The following is a 19405-nucleotide window of genomic DNA, read 5'->3' on the forward strand; positions in this document are numbered from 1 at the left end:
CCACGATTCCTCACGTATTGTTACTCTTGGAGGCAACGGATTGATATTCCGCTGCACCCGTACTAAAAACGGGTCGTACTGGTCCGTGCAAAGAACGTAAGGTAGGTGGCCTTATCTTAGCAGCTGGGGCAGCCCCACTGCACTTGGTAGCACTCGTAGTCAATCTACACATGAGTCGTTACGACTGATCCTCTTTGAGGTTGGAACAATTCTTCTCTTTGCCCCAAGGCATGATGGACAGGCCTAATAAGCTGATGTCCCTGCTGGGCACTGATGGCGTGTTACACCTTGTTTCGATAGGCCTCGAGGCGATTAACGCGCGCCTAGAGGCGTTTTCGAGCTGTGTAAATGTTCTTTTAGACCACCTAGAGCCAAAGATGTCCGCGGCGACTACGTCTATGGTGCCACCGTCGACAACGGATGACTCCTCCCGCCCTAGGTCGCTCGTGGTGAACTTTGACACCTTTGAGGGTAAGGATGTAGAGAATACCTTGCCCTGGGTGAGAGAGGACGAGATGGTTATGGCATTCGCATTGCACCAGAACAAAGGATCGGTCGTAACGACTCAGGCGTAGATTGACTACAAGTGCTACCAAGTGCAACGGGGTTGCCGTAGCTCTTTACGTATAGGGAAGTTTACCAAGGTCACCGACCTTACGTTCCAGTATGAGTGTAGCGGATTGCGATCCGCTACCTCCATGAGTAACCAAAACCTTGACCCAAGGCAAGTACACTATACCTTTCAAAATCGAAACTGTATTCAAATTTTAATTGGTGGCAAAGCCGCCTGTATCTAAATATATAGGTTTTCCTAATACAATAGAAAATCCTTATTTATATGCACAACTACTGGCAGTTCTGCCACGTAGTGGCTTTTTATTACGGTGCAGCTACACTATTGTGTGATTTCACCAGCTTGTGTAATCCACACCTTTGTTTGGACCATCTTACGTGTGCCACCCTCCCATATCAGGATACGTGTTACCCCGTTACAATAATGAATTATTATCGTGCTGAACCCATCGTGGGGGCAAAAACTTGGTGTGGATTAAACAAGTCCGCGGTGAGCTCAGAATAATTCTGCACATATTCTGAAGTATTATGAATGTAATTATCTTAGTTTTGCTACGATGCGAAATGGTCTGATGTAGCGAGAATGCAACTCAACTTTATAGAATGTAGACTTTGCATGCACTGGTAAGCTGACTGCGTTCAAATATTTAAATCTGCACCTGCATTCTACTCTCCATATCTTGGTACTTAGGCATTATGCTTAGAACTCGGAGTATGCAACTAAGTCTCGTTAAAGATTAACATTATCACTTTGCTACGAGATGAGGACGGTGTCCTCAGCATGTGAAATCGCACCGACAGTTTTTTTCCTCACCAATGCCAAAGCAATGCCGTGGCAGCGATGAATAGCCACGGGTTACGCAACATATTTAGCAAATGGGTTAAGCCTGCGGATGTGTGTATATACTTGATTAGAAAAGAGAGTGAATGTGATCATTTCGTAACAGCATCGCGGTCCGCACGCGTAAAGACTTCGAAGCGTGATATGCGCGTTCTATCTGAACATGGCCTGGGATGATTGTCAATAAAGCTGCCCAATTTGCGGTTAAGCATCCCGAACAAAGACCGACAAACCGTTGCTGAAGAGCCAGTACTCAATCCAAAAGAATGACCATTGAAAGGTCATTTTGGCGAGAAACTTTGTCTCAAATTAGCTTGGCTGCATCTTCTGTTTGCGCTATCACTGCCAGCTGTAAGATGAGAAATTTTACTCAAGCCACAAGAAAGACCGCAATAGCGGTGTTTTGAGTGCATCTAGGAAAGAACAAAAATTTCATGGTAATGTATTGATAGTATTATGCAGAAATTGAGGATTGGTCAAAGCCATCGGCTCTTTCGGCAAGATCTTAAGTCTGTTTCATGAATGTTTACATAAATGCTCTCCCATTTTGCATATTAGCTCACCAGTAAATCGCTATCATCGATCCGAAGGTCTTTCTCCCTGAGGATATCTAGAAGTATTATGTGCCACGTAAGGTATTGCTTGCTTGAGCTCCATATTCTTAGCTACAGCGTGTCGGATGGCCCGTGCTGTAATACAGCATGCCTTGGGACAGGATATAACAATGCAAACCCCAATGAAAGTACGGATATGGTGACATCCAGAATCTCAACATTTCGACACGTGTTGTACTTCAACCGTACTGCGTACGCTTTCGAATCGTTCTCCAATCGTGATACATATTTCAAATATGTTTGGACGACACATATAACACCCATCCACTGCTTTAAGCTGATCTGATTGATACTGCCTTGAAGAAACACGCGGCTTAAATTTCATTCTTGTATTTCTCTGTGAGGGATGTGGTGACGATATCGATGTCTGCAACGTTTGTAAGACCTGTATAGATCTATTGAATAATTTACTTGACCGATATAAACCTGGCGAAGTCCAAACCGATAATGCGGACATGTCTATTGCCGTGTATGTTTGGAATGGTGCGCAGCTGATGACAAGAACCAACGTCTCATTCAATGGCTGATCTAATTTCGGAAGAGTCAAAACCAAGTTGCATATGGAAATTAAATTGTAGTCTTGAGTGCCGTATCGACGCCAGCTTCGCTTGACATGTTTCTTAGAATAATCGATGAGAGATATGCTTACGCAAAGTTATTCCTACTGTACCTGTGGCAGTAGATAGCCAGGCCAAGCCGTTCTTGATGGTTTTGTTGAGAAATTCGGGCTGATGGCCTTAATCTCACATGATCTGACAGCAGACCATGCTTATTAATCTCGTATTTCAGGACAAATGTCGTTAAAGCCACTCTAATCTTTGCCAGAAAACAAATTGTTTACGCTTTCGACACCTGATCAACATTATTTGTATCAAATGTCCGTATCCGCGTTTTTCATTTTTTGATGAATTTGGACGTATGTATTGTCAAGCCAACTCTGTGGGTATATCCAAAGAAGCAATGTAATGGGGTTGTAGGTCCTTTCACAATTTGTGTGCTACACACATAGCTACTGACTAAATTAGTGTGCAATACGCTAATGATTAGGTGGTTACAATTACGTATTATTTAGATTAAGATTAGGATTAGGATGAAACCTGTATAATACATTCAGTCTTAATTTGATGAAGAGATTTACACAAGTTTGTGGTTAATGGGGCGCGTACGACAGCTGCACAAGAAGACCAAGCCTCACGGTATAATTACCTCACTACAACAGTACGTGTAACCAGCTGTCCCGTTATATATGCCGCCTGAAAGTTAAGCATCGCTGGTGCGTTCCACAGTCGCTGGGGCATAACCAGTCACACCAGAGCACTTTGTTAGGAGTAATTATCGCGGTGAGGTCTTCATGAGTAGCTAATTTTAGCAATTAACTTACTGAAATTAATACACGACGCAACCGACCATGCTGTTCTGCTGCATGTCTGTTTTGGTAATCAATACTTACATCGGATTGCTGGCCACATTTCGTTTTTCTGCTTACACATTTTGCCCCTCCTAATTATATCTCTGACACAAAATGATGACTTCAAATCAAAGATTAAATCGCCTTCGCCAAAGCTTCTTCAAGCTTCACACAAAAGAATTTGTTAATGACGTCACCTTTTTTACAGGTATAGGTCATTGGTGTGTGACGCAATATTTGTTCCGGGGACCAAGTTAAATTTATGTTGCACCTTTCTAGCTGGGGTTAACACGTGTGGTGAATCTCTTGTCATGCATAGAGATATGCCTTCAACTTAAGAAAGGAGGGATCGTAGAATTCTTGGCGATAGCTGCTCCACTCGTTGCATCGTTGCGCTTTGTGCGCTGGAAGTGTCGTCAACAACAGGTTCACCCGGCACCAGCCGTACCATTTCGGTAATTGCTGTCTTAAAACTACTTATACATATTCCCGAGACAATTCTTCAGTTCTATACGACCTTATGCAACAACCCCGAGGACTACCCTATACCCGTGAAACTTCACTGCTCCGCATGGAAATCGTAGCATAGTAGATTTACGTATGTTTACCATCAAGTTATGACAAGGATAAGCTATCTTCTAATTTTAAGAGCGTGGTTTTTCTACTCGCGAAAAGTAGCTGCTATTGAGGTTCACCGGCTCTGGCACGCACATTTTCGGATTTCAGTGGTTCCCGCTCTCCCTCAGCTTTGGCAAATAAGGGCTCATTACTGTTCTTAGCGCCAGAGGTACACTCTGATCTCCTCAAAATACAGTCGTCCTTTCTCGTATCAACAAAAGCAAACTCTGAAGATGACAACATACATTCGCCCTTTGCCCAGATCCTGACATACTGCGAATTTTGTCCTTCGATCTGTGCTCGGGGCACCTTTCTTTTTCTTGGCGGAGGACAGTACCTGATAAGCCAATCTTACAGAAAGGAGGCACCTAGCTTATTCGACTACCAGTCAACCCACGGCTCATGGTAGTGTTCCAGGTACACTAACTATGCTTAGAACAAGACCCTATATCTAGACTTAGACAGTGTCTCACGCTGTCAAGTCTCTCCACTTGAATACTCAATGCAATTTTCACCACTTCTACTAGCGCTCCATTACCAGACGCATAAATTTCGTATCCGAATTTGGCATCCACAATATCCCTGCTAGCTGTCTCCGTGCGTGATTGGACGAAGGTCCTGAATATACCAGGACTTCCCACGGCAGCACAAAGACCAAGACGTTAACATTCTTAGCAACCCAACCTGTCGTGATGTTTTCAGAAGACAACACTGTAAGATCCGTACCCTGTTGCTTTATTCTCGAAAAAGCCGTGCAGTCTGCATACTTGTCACAAATGCACAAAGTTTGGCAAGGTCACTTTAAAATAGATTATCATCGATCGTATTGTTATAATTGAAATTATTATATCTTTTCCTAACATTTGGCCGAATGAGTTCTATTTCGAATAATTTGTCTTCCGCCCTCAAATACTCTAAGCAATATTCTACATTAAATCTGTCGTGCATATTCGTACCAAACGTCATAGATAGCAAAATCTTTCCTCCTTTAATAACTATTTCATGTCCGCCCGAAATGGGCGTCGTATTGTCAGGAACAATGACCTTCAAAAATCACATCGTGATCGTGAAGTGGAGTTGCTGGGTAACTCTTGGTGGATTCATTCAACGAGCTGCTTATAGAGCTGATACTCTCACCCTCGCTGTGCGTTGCACGCTCACAATGAATTTCGTGCTCCAGCAAGTGCGACATTGAGTATCCACGCGGCTTTGAATCCGACCACTCGATATCCAGTTTTGGTATACTATACTCCGACTTCGACGGCAAGTGATCAGGAAGTAATGGAGATTCATTACTAAATGACAGATTATTAGAAAGCTGAGGCGAGACACCCGAACAAATATTCGGGTCGACCTGCGCATTGTCCCCAGCTAATATTGCACTGGAGTCCGGTGAGCGATAAAAAGTCTCACTTCGCTTTGCTTTAATCTTGCACCGCTTTCGCATTCGAATTTCCAATTCTTTCTCAATGCCGACAAAATAGCGATTCATGGCATTTATAAATCGTCGGCGGTACGAAGTTGGACTAATCACTGTCGGATTGCGAAAAGTCAAACTCGCTTTCGACGTCGATTCCATTTTTTTCAAAAAATCAAATTGGTGCAAGTAGTCAATCAGTCCTACAATAACTTGTCGTTTTTCTTCATCAAAACGTAGTAGCTACAATATCCAAAGCAGCATATTCACATTAAGCATTGATATTCGACAATAACCTTAAAACGAGTCACACTCACCAGAGAGTAGTCGATTACTCCTGCACGATACAAAAATCCGGTATCGTTTTGAATAGCAGACTCGATGATGCTTAAATCCGGTTGCGCAACCGGCACAGGCATGCGCTCGGAAAAGTTGCCATCCAGCAGCACTGGCAGATTCATGGACACTTGAACATTTGAGACGCTATTGTAAGATTCATGACGGTCTTCGACTTCGTTGCTGGTGGTGTAATACCTTCGACGAAGAATACCCTTTAGGTCGTACATTTGTCCAGGAGGAAAGCCATACGAAAAGTTCTCCATGATTACCACGTACTCTGTGTGCTTTGACAAACGCCGACTGTGACTAAGTTTGAAAAGACCAACAATTTTGGTAATTACCGTCGGAGTCGGAACCTCTACGACACGCGAAATGAAATTAAAGTATTTCGGAGCCATATGAACAAACATGTTGAACTCAGTCACTGAGATGCCCTTCATCACGTAGCGCTTATCGTGTGTCTGTTTTCAAAATCACGAGTCAAATGATTATCTTCAACCACTTGAAGATACATTATGTGACTTACCATCGAAAAGAATGCACCGGACTTGCCTCCAGTGGTATCCCACCTCTTGCTCTCTATGATGGAATTCAGAAATTCGACGTTTCCCGGAACTGTGAGCGCGCGCAGCGCATGGAATTGTGCCGCAAAGTATGCCACACACTGAAACTCGTGATTCGTAGTGCCAACTGCGTAAGAAAATTTCATAGAAGTATGTTGCAAGTCTGCTGAGCGCAATTTGTTTAGATAAATCACTTGCTTTTTGTCAACCACAGTCACTGAGCGTTTGACACTGGGTCGTTCTCTCATGTCACCTGCTGAAGCAACAAAGGTTGCTTGAGCTTCTGCACCAGTCGGTGGAGACGGAGCGGAAACCTCACTAATTCCCAAACTATCCGAAGCATTCAGTTCTTCAATGATATTCACCTTATGATCGAAATGGGCTTCAAGCTGATTGACGTAAGTCGTTGAGCAAAGAGTATAGCCAATCAATGAGCCAATATCCTTGTCATGAACTTTCACAACGTACCCATTTACGCCATCCGGTAGCTCAAAATGACCCTCGAGCAATTCTTCCGGCATCTTGGTGTATGGCTTTATCCTGAGAGCTTCAGATGCGTGTAAACTGTGGCTATTGACAGGAGTACTGATGGATTGATTAGATTCAGGAACGGATAAACTTCGCCTGTCATGCCGCGCCAGAATTGTCGCATTCTGCAGTTTCAGTTCAAGAGAAGACCCTGATGTGTACGACAATTCCAATTTTTCCATTGTCGAGTTTGATGTGCTTGTTGACGGAATGCTGTCATCAGCAAGACCAGACAGCTGTCGCCCCTTCTCTAAAGATGCGCAATTTGTATACCAGTCCACGGGTATACGTCGCTTCGTAGGAGACTCTAACATAACTTTCTTTATTGTAGCGTGCTCTTGAGATGGGGCCAGCAAAATGACCTTTTCGCGTAGTCGGCACACCAATAAATACAGCTCCTTTTGTAGCATGTTACAGCCAATGACGCTAGTGCGATTTGAAGCGAGCTGCACTTTTGCTCTAGCTCGAAATGCCTCGATCAGTGCAGTAACTTCCATCCGAAGTTTCTGGATTTCTTTCTTTGGCACGGATGCCACATTTGATGGTAAGAAATCTTGCGCAGTGCTAAGATTCTCTTCTAAAATCGCGATGTTCATTGAAATGTACGAGCTAGCCAGTTCAATTTTCACATCAAAAATCTCTGAAAACTGCTTTACGTACTCGCTGCGGCATACTGCATCCGTTTGGCGCTTTGATTGCATGGTTGATGATATAAATTTGTAAGGTCTCCATGCGCCACGATTTTGTGGCTGTCTGACTTCACTTCTTTCCACATTTATATCGTTTTGCGTTGAAGTGCTAGCAATCGAACATCTTTCCTCGGTTGATGAGCGCATTCGTCGAATACTACGACTTCTCGTACTCGACATACTTTCTGCATCATCAGCTGCAAAAAAGGATGCACGACTTCGTACAATGAGTTCACTCAGAGCTGAGATCCATGAAGCTCGTGATGTGCCATCCACTGCATTTAATCGTAGAGTACGGTCTCCATTACAAACTGAAAATTGGAATTGACGTGGTTTAAGCGGCTCCTCTACTAATAGCGTCGTATGCCTGTCAATTAATTCTTCAGTTGCTAATATCATCGAAACTCGGTCTTTTACACACACGAGACTGCTTGAATCCCAGCGCAATAAACAATACCTTAGCTTCCAAGTTCGCGATAATGTCCCTCTGACACCTAACCATCCCTCCTTTTGTATGTCGTCGTTGGTAAAATCTACGCGTATGTATTTTGATGGTCTAATCTTTGATTTAAGCTGAAAATATGATTTTAAAGAGTCGTGCGAGACGCGATAGAATCGATTTGAGCCTTGAGACCCGGACGCTTTACCTTCACACATTGACGATAGCGCTGCAGAGCATTCCGCCTGCTCTAAGTCGAACTCTGTTCCTTGTAAAGTAGATACAGGTGTCCGCACACGAGTACGAATCCATCGTCGTCGTCTTAAGAAATGGTAATAACCGCGTTTCACCTTGCTAGTACCCTTGGCCAAGCGACAATTGATGCGCTCAATAGATGATCCATAAGTCCAACCTTCTTCGTCGCACTGCGTATAATCACTATCAGGCATCCAAGCATGACTCCACATCCAGTCAAAAGAGCGTAAGACACCAACTTCAAGCTCAGGTGCTTCCTGAATGCCATTAAGGCGGTCGTCTCTGTCTGTAACGCTCCGTGCCGCGCGAGTGAGTTCGTGGTACTTATTACCGCTACGATCGCAAAAGCGTTCAAGCACCCATCCATGAAAAGGCTGCAGCATCTGTACTTCAAATACCTCCTCGATCACCGATTCCATTCGGCAAAAAGTCCTATATGCCGAGCTTCCTTGTGCAGTTGATAGTGCGACTTATTGGCACTGGATGAAGGGATACTAATAAAGTGGTCTAATACTACCTACCCCTGTTAATTAATTTATGGCCAATGAGAACAGTTTAAGTTTTGTTTAGACCAATGAATGACAACTGCATCAATTACATCTCTAATATTTTTGACCTCGGATTGTTTTTGTGTGTATAATTAATTACCTTGAAAGTGGCACAATACGACGCAATCACGAAGTCTGGTCTGCCAAATTTGATTTTCACATTCGCTAAAAAGCGATCAATATTGCGTTACAATTACAATAGAACAATCGAATCTCAAAAAGAATGAATGAATTTTAAAAGATTCAAGACCTGTCTTATATGACAAAAAAACGGGCATCCAAATATCACTAATTGTGTTGTCCAATCCTAATCTGGTGCATTCTCAGCAAAGCAGAGACGATAAACAACGACAAAGGAAACGAGACATGAAAGGTATCGCAATAATCTAACAATTGCGTATACTACTGAAGCTTAGTGTGCAACAGCAATTTTTCCACGACGGCCTCGATATTTTCTCAAAATTATCATTTAGGGCAATCATATGAAAAATTGGGTTACATCTAATGAATGGACAGAATATGTACTGTACCATTTGCCTAATATTCGGATGACATGTCTTTTTCACGGCTATTGTAGCATAGCGAATCCGTGCTACGTAATTGATCGTCAAAATTATTGAGAGTGGCAGTTCCAACACCAATAGAAAGAGAGTAATGCAATCAAGCGCGTGGAGTTGTAATGTCTCCTAGCAAAATAGAAAATTTCAAGCATCTAAAACTAAGTACAGTGTATTTCAATTTATTGGAGAATTATGTGCTTTCTTATTGGAAGAAATATATGTATGTACCTGCACAGTTTCATTATTTATGTTCCTATTCTCATATTCTGCGTTTTCCTATAGGTTATCTGTTTGTGTACAATCAAGACGATTAAGTATCTTCAAATTATAGCGTATACTCGAAAATATCGAAAAGAAATAACTTTTGATACATACTTTATGCTCTCCGCCAACCTTAGTGCAGATTCACCTCGCGTCGAATGACATCAAACACCTCGTCGTCCTCAACTTCAGCCGTTTCGTGCTCGTCAGCGGTATCCACATTGCTGGTGTTACTATCCTGACCAAAGCCTTTTTTGCGCGGACTAGAATTGTCGCCGTATTGACACAAATTTGTAAGCAATGGAATGAGATATTTGTTGTCAAATTGCAGCGCTCGCATATGCCGATGAGGCTTCACTGTTTTGTCTAACGCTGCCTCTTCCTCGGCCTATCCGTTTGATACGAAGAACGACAAGGAGTGAGCAAGTAAAAAATGTTCTCACGAATGAAGATGCACTTACCGTCAATCGTGGAATGCGACACTTATCAAGCACTGCAACAGTACCACCGCCCATGATGATGATTGATAAGAGCACAACAATTAGTGTAGTAGCAACAATTTCAGGACGTTTTTCGCCTGGAAACGACTTGGATAATGCAAAAGCTACAGCACCGCGCATCCCACCGTACCAGATCACATGCTGCTGATTCAGTGTTATCTTCGCGGCATTTTTGCGCAGATTTAATAGGTAGGAAAGTGGGTATACAGCACAGAAGCGAGAAAACAAGCAGAAAGTTGCCATCCAAAAGATAAGCCAAAATCGATAATATTCCGTTAAGCCGAACGCTGACAGCCCCAGATCTGCCAAAAGATACATCGAATTAGAACACTACATCTTTGAATCAATAGTACGACATAGTTGACCATACTCAAAAACACTGACGTCTCAGCCATGTGAGAAAGCGTGTTGAAAAGTCCCGCGCATCTGAGAGCATAAGATGTTAGAGCGACATTCACGCATGTTTCTTCTTTAAACTCACACATCGCGAGCTTCCGGGGTCAAATTTGGCGATGCATAGTGCTTCATCGAGACACCAGCGAATATGACCGACACGACCCCTGACATTCCTAAGACTTGAGACACAACAAATGGGAGGTACGCGAACATGACAAAGACGCCTACTTCGTGCAATAAGTTACTGCGCAAGTTTCCATATTTGAAAAGCAATGCCGGAATCATGCCGAAAATAACACCAACCATTGTAGAGCCTGTGAGCACCAATCCAAACTCAAATATGGCATACAACATGGGCTGAAATTCGTACGAATGCCCAATGAAACGAGCAAACGTCTCAAAAAGGCAGATGGCTACCGCATCGTTGAGCGAACTCTCCCCAAATACCAAGTAAAATAGTGTCGGATCAACGTGAAGTTCTTGAAATACAGCTAGAATTGAGACGGCGTCTGTAGCGGAGATAAGAGAGCCAAAGGTTAAGGCCTCTGCCATTGAGAGTCGTAAGACCCAGCCAAAGCGGCCAACAGTATAAATGCTTATGCCCGTGACTACGCTCATGACGAGCGTACCAACGATCGAAAAAACGAGAATTGGTGTGATGTTTTCAAAAAAGTAACGGCGTTTCATAGTATAGCCTGAATTAAAGATGATTGGGGGCAACAGTCCAACAAAAAAAAAGTTGGGATCAAAGTCCATGAGTTTCACTGCGATCGTACTCGAGTTCATAAGCATGCAAAAGATGCTGGCTAGGATCCCAACACCAATGGTCGCAGCAGCCTCTGGGAGATAATGCCAATGAAGCTTGTACGTCACATGGTTGCAAAGGATGATGGCGATCATGAGCAGAAGTAAAAAGGTGGCAAATTGAAAGGCAAGAGAATACTCTTCGCTAATTTCCTCGTGGGTGACGTGCTCTCCATATGTACCTGTCATGGCAACGATAAAAGATCTTGAACTTGTACACTTTCGAAACTAAGTCTCTTTCACACCCGCGGCTTCGGTGCTTAAACGTCTCTTGTAACGGCTTGAAAGGATTCTGCCATCAGTGCAGCAATCTAACTTTATTTTTGGAAAAGAAGATATGAGCTCCATACTTAGAAGTCACCCCTTAAGTCTTGGCGAACAGGCTAATATGTGCAAGCTACTATATCTCTGAAATTGGTGAAGCTGCTCAGGTATTCCTTACATGGATATTTTGTGATGCTCAGCGGCAGAGACTGTGCTTCAATTATTTTTTCAATACCACATAACCAGAATTTTATAGGAAGATTTCCACGCAATCTTAGAAGTAACAGCGGTATCCCTGTTTTTACCTTGTCGTTACTTCACACACTTAAAACGCCTCTCCCACCTGAGTTTAGCGAAGAAAGAACCTTTGAGTAGACCTGACCAAAGGACGGCCAAGCAGCAGTGCACCAGACAACACTCTGGAAACTGCCGCTAACCGGTGGCGTGAGTGAGTGGTGGTTACTTAGCTACTGGTATTCTTTTTAATTTAAAGATCTCGTACTTCCATGCTTTTCGGCGCGCAGTACGACGATGATGGCGGTACAGACCACAGCGAGAGCTCGACGACACCTCCGCAATCGTTGCGTAAGAAGAAGCCTGTTGGTTCTACCCTTAAAGGTAAAAAATCGAATAGCCGACGTGAAAAGTCTCGCTCTAGTATGGCAAACGTCGTATCCGCTGTAGTTGCTACTGGACCGAATAGTCCCATTCGATCGTTTGGATCAACCAAGTCGTCATTCGATTCTACCGCTTCTTACTTGTTGGCTAATCCCCATAATAGCACTCGCAACTATAACTACACGGGCTTTGTCGACAGTCGTATGACTGGAACTACCAATGGAATTACCGCAGTGAACACACCGACATTGCTGCCGAAGACTCGACGACGCAACATGAAGAAGAAGATTGATCGGTTTCCGAAGCTTAAGCGGCCGATAGACCGTCGGTGTATGTACCCGAATGTCTGGAAGCAGCTGCAATTTCGAAAGAAGATTGTACAGCTTGCCACTAATGTTAGCGAAAAGCCTATATGTGTTACTGGTGTTGACGGGTTTCTGGCTTCCTGGATTGTATGTGAACTACTTACTCGCGGCTACCGCGTTCGTGGTACAGTACAAAATGGTAAAGACAACATTGCAGGCTTGCTGCAGCTCTCTAATGCTCAAAAGAATTTCACGGTTGTTGAAACGTCGCTTTTAACGCCTGAGGCTTGTGATATGGCTGTCCAAGGTATTTATGCGTTATTGTTACTAGATAAGTCACAGCTTGAGTTTCTGCTAATCTGTTGGGTTTCATTTCTACAGGATGTGATTTTGTTATTCACACAGGAACGCCATCGTCTTGTTCGGTGCGAGATCCGCTTTCGGAGCTGCAGGAACCAGGGGTACATAGTATCGGTAGCCGTATGCACTGTATTATCCCTATGATGACAAATTTTATCCAGGCTTGCGCACGAGCGCGAGTTAAACGTGTAGTGCTTACCTCGTCCATTGCTGCTATGGCCGATTCCGTGACACCACATTCGATCATTAACGATGCGTGTTGGAATGTTACTTCCACACTGGAAAAAAATCCACATTTTTTGAGTTTAAAGCTAGCAGAGGAAGCAGCATGGCAGCTTGTGGATCAACTACCGAGTGATCGTCGTATCGATTTAGTGACAATTAATCCGGGTATGTTGTTTGGACCGATGCTATTAAGATCAAAGCTTGCACCTGGTAACCAAGTCATTTTCGATCTGATTACGGGCCAATACTCCGCGTTAGTTGATTTGAATTGGAGCATGGTTGACGTTCGGGACTGTGCTGCTGCGCATATCGCAGCTTTGGAGAATAATGATGCACGAGGGCGATACATTTGCGTGAATAGGAGCGTATGGATGAAAGAAATTGTTGAGATACTATCAAAAAATGGATACAGTGGCCGTGATTTACCCTGGAAGGTGGGTCTTCCTCATTGGGTTGGACGTTTGCCAGCCTATTCAGTTCAGCTTGGCCAAGTTGGTGCGTCACTGTATGCATGTGACCCTACCTCTATCCGCTCTTCGCCATATCTTGGCGATAAGCTAGTGGAGCATTTGAACATTCGCTTTCGTCCTGTCCACTCAACTTTCGTAGAATCAGCAAACGATTTGTTAAAATGGGGACTTATCAAGCCGTGGGCTGAAGATCACGAAGCGCTTGAATGCGGATGCTGTCATCATGCGTTTACGTTCTATCGAAGAAAACATCATTGCCGGGTAAGTTTCGTCAGTACGCACAGTTCCTAATGCTGTAAATTTTACGTATGATTATCTCTTGTGTGATTCAGGAATGTGGTGTCATTATTTGCAATGACTGTTCAATGTCCCGAGCGGTTGTGGAGGGTAGTTTGAAAGCTCGCGCGCGTTTATGTGATAAATGTGTCACGGATTCGATTCCAGACTTGCTGAAGTTGCTCAAGCAAGAAGACCCAGACAAGAAGATGAAAGCGGTGATTGCATTGGAGTCGTTGATGGAAAACCCACTCAATCATGATTACGTCACTCGATTTGGCGGTACCTTGCTGTTAATGGATGCAATTCATCATTCTGATGAATTGATATCATCGCACGCTGCTGGTGCGTTATGTGCCTTGTCGTGTAGCGTAGCAAGTACACTTCAGATGGTGCTTGAAGGGGTTGTCTTGCAGATGCTTGAGGTTGAGGAAACGCTTAGTACTTGGGAAATATGCTTACAAGCACTTCGAAACATCTGGAAACAAATTTGTCGGCAAGACTTTCGGCGAATGCTTTATGCTGTAGCACGTGTATCTGCTGACAAAAATATTGGTAAAATTGTGCAAACGTGATTGGATCTGACTGGATATATCTAAATTAATGATGTTGTTTTTCTGTCAACTATCACAGGCGAACTTCGGGGTAACATTTTACTGACATTTGTTCACATGATGGACCCTGGTGAAGTTACAACTCTTTTACCGGAGGGACTTCTTTCGGTGCTGTCCCACATGCTCCAGTCAACAAATGAATTTTCGCGTTGCGCTGCAGCGCACGCAATAAAGCATTTGGTACCTACAGGATACGATCCAGATGTGGCCATCAGTGTTCCTCCATATGTTGTGGATGACCACGAAGAATTGTTTTTGAATTCGTCCCTATCCGATCTCCAGTTTCTTGTCAAGGGGCACATTGCGCCAATAAATGCACACAAGGTTGTCCTCTTCTTTCGCAACTCGTACTTCAAGAACATGGTGAAAGTAAGTTTGTTGTGTTCATTATTTTAATGCGAAGCAAAAGTCGTATCAATGCCTTCTGTTGCGTTGATTCCATTGATGCAGTTTGGCTCGACAACAAATCAAACCGCAGTTATTGAAGTCGACAACTGCCGGTATGAAGTTTTCTCAATATTGCTGCGCTTTTTGGTGAGTGTATCGTGCAAGCTGGGCTTTCATAACATTCTCTGACTAATTCTGGTCCTTAGTACACTGGCAAAGTTGATATCACAGCGGATGTGGCTGAAGAATTACTACGAGCCTCATCATTTTACTGTGTGTACGAACTCCAGAAGCGAACAGAAGCGTTTTTGAGCGGCCAGATTTGTGTAGAGAATGTGGTTGACCTGCTGACGCTGTCCGAAGAATGCAACGCAGACGATCTCAAGAAGAATTGCGTGCCGTTTTTGATGCGACACATTCATGAGGTCGTGCGACTGCCTGCATTTGAAGAGCACCGTGTACGCTCGAGCGAGGAGGTGCTGAAGGCTTTGACAAACATGCTTGGACACGAGTGGGAGACAAGTTATGCAAAAATTAAAAACTTGAGCGGGATTAAGGAGAGTGATAAAGCAGAAGATGAGCTCGGTGAGCAGGGTAAGCTGGACAAAGAAAATGGTTCATTCAACAAGCACCAGGTCAACAAACGTGAAGATGTACCGTTGTCGCCACGCGTTTTGCTCTCCCCAGTGCCCAATTATAATATTCCAGAAAAAAATGCGTGGGCTTTTGCAACGGAATCTTCGGTACTGAGTACAGTTGTCAAGGACAAGTCGACCGAGACTTTACATTATTTGAAAACATTCACGAGTGAGGAGATGCTGTTTCGGCGCTCTCGCAACTATTCAGACGACTTTGCTGAAGGCTTGACGGAAGGTGTGTGCTAGGTTATGATTGATATCAGCTGTTCGGGTCGTGTGTGCCTGACATTTAAAAATCAAATAAGTAAGATTTATGAATTTTATTATATGTTCCAATGAAAATCTCGTGTCTTCAACATTTATCAGTTTGTCGATAAGATAAGGAATCAAAATGTTGCAGAGGAACATCGGGCGCTAGAAACTACAAACTGGATCCTTGTCGTTCTCCGCGGTTTGGACCCGACTGGATTTTCATACATGGCGGCTGCAATTTGTGCAACCGATTTGCAGACTAATGGAATTTATCGGCGAGATCAACGACGGAAACTTGACGATACATTGGGGTGGGGTAGACGGTAGGTGAAACGTCTAAATTCTACCGTCCCAATAATGATACACCCCTTAACCAAAACCGAAAATTAATCTCTCCATCTTAACATGAATCCACCATGATATACATTCTCATTGCTCCTCCGCATTTTGAATCTGCGGTTTACTGATATTGCAATATCGTTACTATCGCTTCGGATAATTTTATGCCTGAATGGAGGCTGTTGGGGCTATGTGCTTGTACTAAAGGTGAACTTTCTTCCTGGCAAAGAGAATCACGACTCGTCATAGACAGCGGGAGATCAGTGTGTGGCATTTCTATCTATTCTGGTTATACTCGATCCATAAATAGTGGCATCTCAGCCTCGCGGTACCAAGGATAAGATCGCATTTCGAATTCGGATGCGGGATGAAACAGTGTTCCACGCTGTCAGAGTCATCAAATTCACTTGAAAGCTCAACATACTTTTCCACGTTTATCCCAGTATCCCAGTGAAGCATTGTTACTGAAAAAAATATTTGATTACATTGTCATATTTATTTTGAAAAAATTTCAATAAATCAGACAGATTAAATTCAAATGTACTGAAAACGTCTTTCGTGTTAATCTTTCAACTCAAGGTAAAATATTATCGAAAGTGCTCACGATGTTAATTTCTCTGACGGTCTCAAGTCCTAGGCAATTATGCTTGCATCTATAATCGCTCTACTTACTGTTAATTATTTCTGACAGTCACGACGCGGATTGTAACGACCAACAACAGAGGGCTGTAAGCCCCATCTTTTTCAGATAGACTGATTGTTTGAGGTTAAATTTGTTGACCACGACCCCCACGAGGCACGATAGAATCCACTTCTTTGCCAGTACTTGACTTTTTGGAAATCGACAACTTACGCGAGAAGTTCTTAATGCTTTCTTGCGTGGGAGCTTGACCCTTCGTATCTCTCAGTAGAAGAGAAGAGGGCAGGTAATGCACAACAATTTGAACTATCGTCGATGAAACACCTGCGAGTACCGCAGAGTCGCTTGATAGCCAAAAAATTCTCTTTATCGCATCAGCATGGTCGAGGCTCATCGCCTCCGACGCGTTCGTAGAGCTTTTTCTCCCAAACTCCCATCTGGCTCACGCGACAGAAAGTTATGCTCCTTATTAAATGCAAGTCCTTGCTTTTTTTATATGAGTAAGGTGGACGCGGAAGATCTTGATGCAATCCACACCCTTCTCAAAAATTTCGATGGCTGCTCCCACTTTAAAGAGTGTCTGAAATCACAGCGGCGCTAAAAGTATATTGGCCCTGAACATCGCTTACCAACTTATGCTTTCTTTGGGGAGAAGACAAGAACTTCGAGCCCACTTATATGCATGGCTTGGCGGTGGAAACATTTAAGAATTCTGTTTGTGAAACTGGATTCTAAGAGATGTACTAAGCGCAAGTGTCCGTTCTTGCGCGCAGCCTCTTTGCTCGAAGACCGCTTGGGTAACGCGCTGTCGCTCTGTCTCTATATGGCCACTATCATGGCTATTTCAGCTTCCGTTATTTAACAAAAGAATTTTTTCCATCCCTACTTTTAGATGGCCGGACGCTTGGCAATAGCGGATGTATTGGGGAGACGGTTGTGCCACCACGGCGCCGGATTAATGCCTATCTAGAATCCCCCCACCGGCGCAATATCACATAATGTGAGCCCGGTATGCGTTTATGTTCGCTCGGCACTGGGCCTTCAGCCTTTTGATCATTTCGGTACCGGCGATAGACATGAGCTTTATATGCGTTTCTAGTTGTTCCGAGAACAAGTTAGTAAACAGTAATTGTTCCATCCTCACACAATTGCAGTGTAATACGAACCGGTCGTCGGGTTGACCACTGAGTGCAGGAGATTCGCCCTTCACTTTGCAAAAAGAAAGCTTGTTTGATCTAGCTTTACTAAAACACAGAGGATAGGACCATACTTTTAAACCAGGAGCGTGACAGAGAGCCTTCAAAGTGACTATGTACTATTTGTTGCATATATTGATCAAATTGTAAGCGCTGCACTCCATTAGAACCTGTCTCTCGGGCATCTTCTTTACAAAGTCCCATCGTCCTTACCAATACCGAAACTTGAGTGCTTTCAATTAGTAGAACCAGATCAGAAGACCGGCATGGAATGACTTTGCTTGCAAAAACAAGGGCATGCCGAATTCTGTTTGCGAAACGGAAGCGATACAGAACATTGCTACTGAAGAACACGCACCAAGAAGTTGAGCCGTGAAAGCCTGAAAAAGAAGGCGGCGAAGCAGTTTGAGACGTTGCTTGCATCCAAAAAATATTTTTTAAGTCTTTACTCCGAGCAATGTCTGAGAAAAAGTTTTTGGCCCGCGAATTCTTGGGCTGACAAACTCTGGATCAAAACAAGCGAGGTACGTTACCACAACAGGCGACAGCAGCGAGGCTGCCGTTGTCCTTTCGCTGAGAGGAAGCTTGGTTAAGGTCGGTGACCATCGTTTTATTATTACATCTAGTACAAGTGTAGCGGATCGCAATTCGCTTACTCCTAGAGTAATTACAACCTCAACCCAAGGCTAATAAACCTGCCGTTTAGAATGTACACTGTATCGCTCGGTTTTATTTGTGGCAAAGCCGCAAATATATAATTCTATAGATTCTCCTGTCTCATCATTAAATGTAGAACTAGTGGCAGTCCAGTCACGTACTAACTTTTTTAGGTGCGGTCACATAATATTGCGTAAACACACAATTTTGTAGTCTCATCATCTTGTGTAAGCCTCACAATTGTGTGATCGCACTATCTGGTGCGACCCACACCCTCCATACCTGGGCACGTGAAAATCCGTTATACTCTCCCCATCAAGATTAAGTAACATATTCGATTGTCGCCTCGAACGAGATTCGCGTGTCTCAGACACCACAACATACCATAACCTTTTCCACGAATTCTCTGCTCAATGAGCCCTGTGTCGAGGACCTGGGAAAGTAGTATCCGACTCGTAGTTGACTTCTTCCAAATTCTCGACGAGGTACTCATTGCCTGTGGCGGGAGCGATGCGTGGGTGGGAGTAGACAACGCGCCTGTATTCTTGGTTGTGCGACCCTGTCGCTGATAAGTGGTTCTCGGTTACCGAGAGCTTGGGCTGCGCTTCCCTTGAAGCCGCGAACGTGCTGTCCGAAGTTGCACCGCGTGCAGAAGATGAATAAGGGCTCTGCCAGCGGGAGATCTCAGAATTAGCGAGTTTGGGTGTCTTCCGTGATGAAAATAAGAGGACGGCAAAGTAGCCCAGCGGTGCGACGTGAGCCCTGCTTGAACCATGCGGATGCAGTGTCCGAATCCCGAACTCTCAAATTC

The 19405-nt window shown here is 43.8% G+C and overlaps 3 protein-coding genes across 3 annotated transcripts; 1 reads left to right on the forward strand and 2 right to left on the reverse strand.

Annotated features, from left to right (window-relative positions):
• Nucleotides 1-5084: 5084 nt before the first annotated feature.
• Nucleotides 5085-8703, reverse strand: PHALS_00932 (Phosphatidylinositol-4-phosphate-5-kinase (PI-PIPK-B); the record flags this gene model as incomplete). Its single annotated transcript, XM_024730700.1, has 3 exons — nucleotides 5085-5714; nucleotides 5789-6271; nucleotides 6337-8703. 3 exons carry the CDS (start codon nucleotides 8701-8703, stop codon nucleotides 5085-5087), a joined length of 3480 nt encoding a protein of 1159 aa, XP_024580951.1.
• Nucleotides 8704-9637: 934 nt separating this feature from the next.
• Nucleotides 9638-11542, reverse strand: PHALS_00933 (sodium hydrogen exchanger 3; the record flags this gene model as incomplete). The annotated part of the gene is made up of 6 exons (XM_024730701.1): nucleotides 9638-9679; nucleotides 9768-9785; nucleotides 9841-10041; nucleotides 10115-10455; nucleotides 10524-10579; nucleotides 10635-11542. 6 exons carry the CDS (start codon nucleotides 11540-11542, stop codon nucleotides 9638-9640), a joined length of 1566 nt encoding a protein of 521 aa, XP_024580952.1.
• A 581-nt stretch (nucleotides 11543-12123) lies between these two features.
• On the forward strand, nucleotides 12124-16089 carry PHALS_00934 (nad-dependent epimerase dehydratase; the record flags this gene model as incomplete). The annotated part of the gene is made up of 8 exons (XM_024730702.1): nucleotides 12124-12235; nucleotides 12302-12847; nucleotides 12922-13856; nucleotides 13928-14426; nucleotides 14505-14854; nucleotides 14936-15019; nucleotides 15079-15745; nucleotides 15911-16089. 8 exons carry the CDS (start codon nucleotides 12124-12126, stop codon nucleotides 16087-16089), a joined length of 3372 nt encoding a protein of 1123 aa, XP_024580953.1.
• Nucleotides 16090-19405: the final 3316 nt, after the last annotated feature.

Source organism: Plasmopara halstedii (genome assembly GCF_900000015.1).
Source record: "Plasmopara halstedii genome assembly, contig: Scaffold_1211, whole genome shotgun sequence".
Taxonomy (NCBI): domain Eukaryota; phylum Oomycota; class Peronosporomycetes; order Peronosporales; family Peronosporaceae; genus Plasmopara; species Plasmopara halstedii.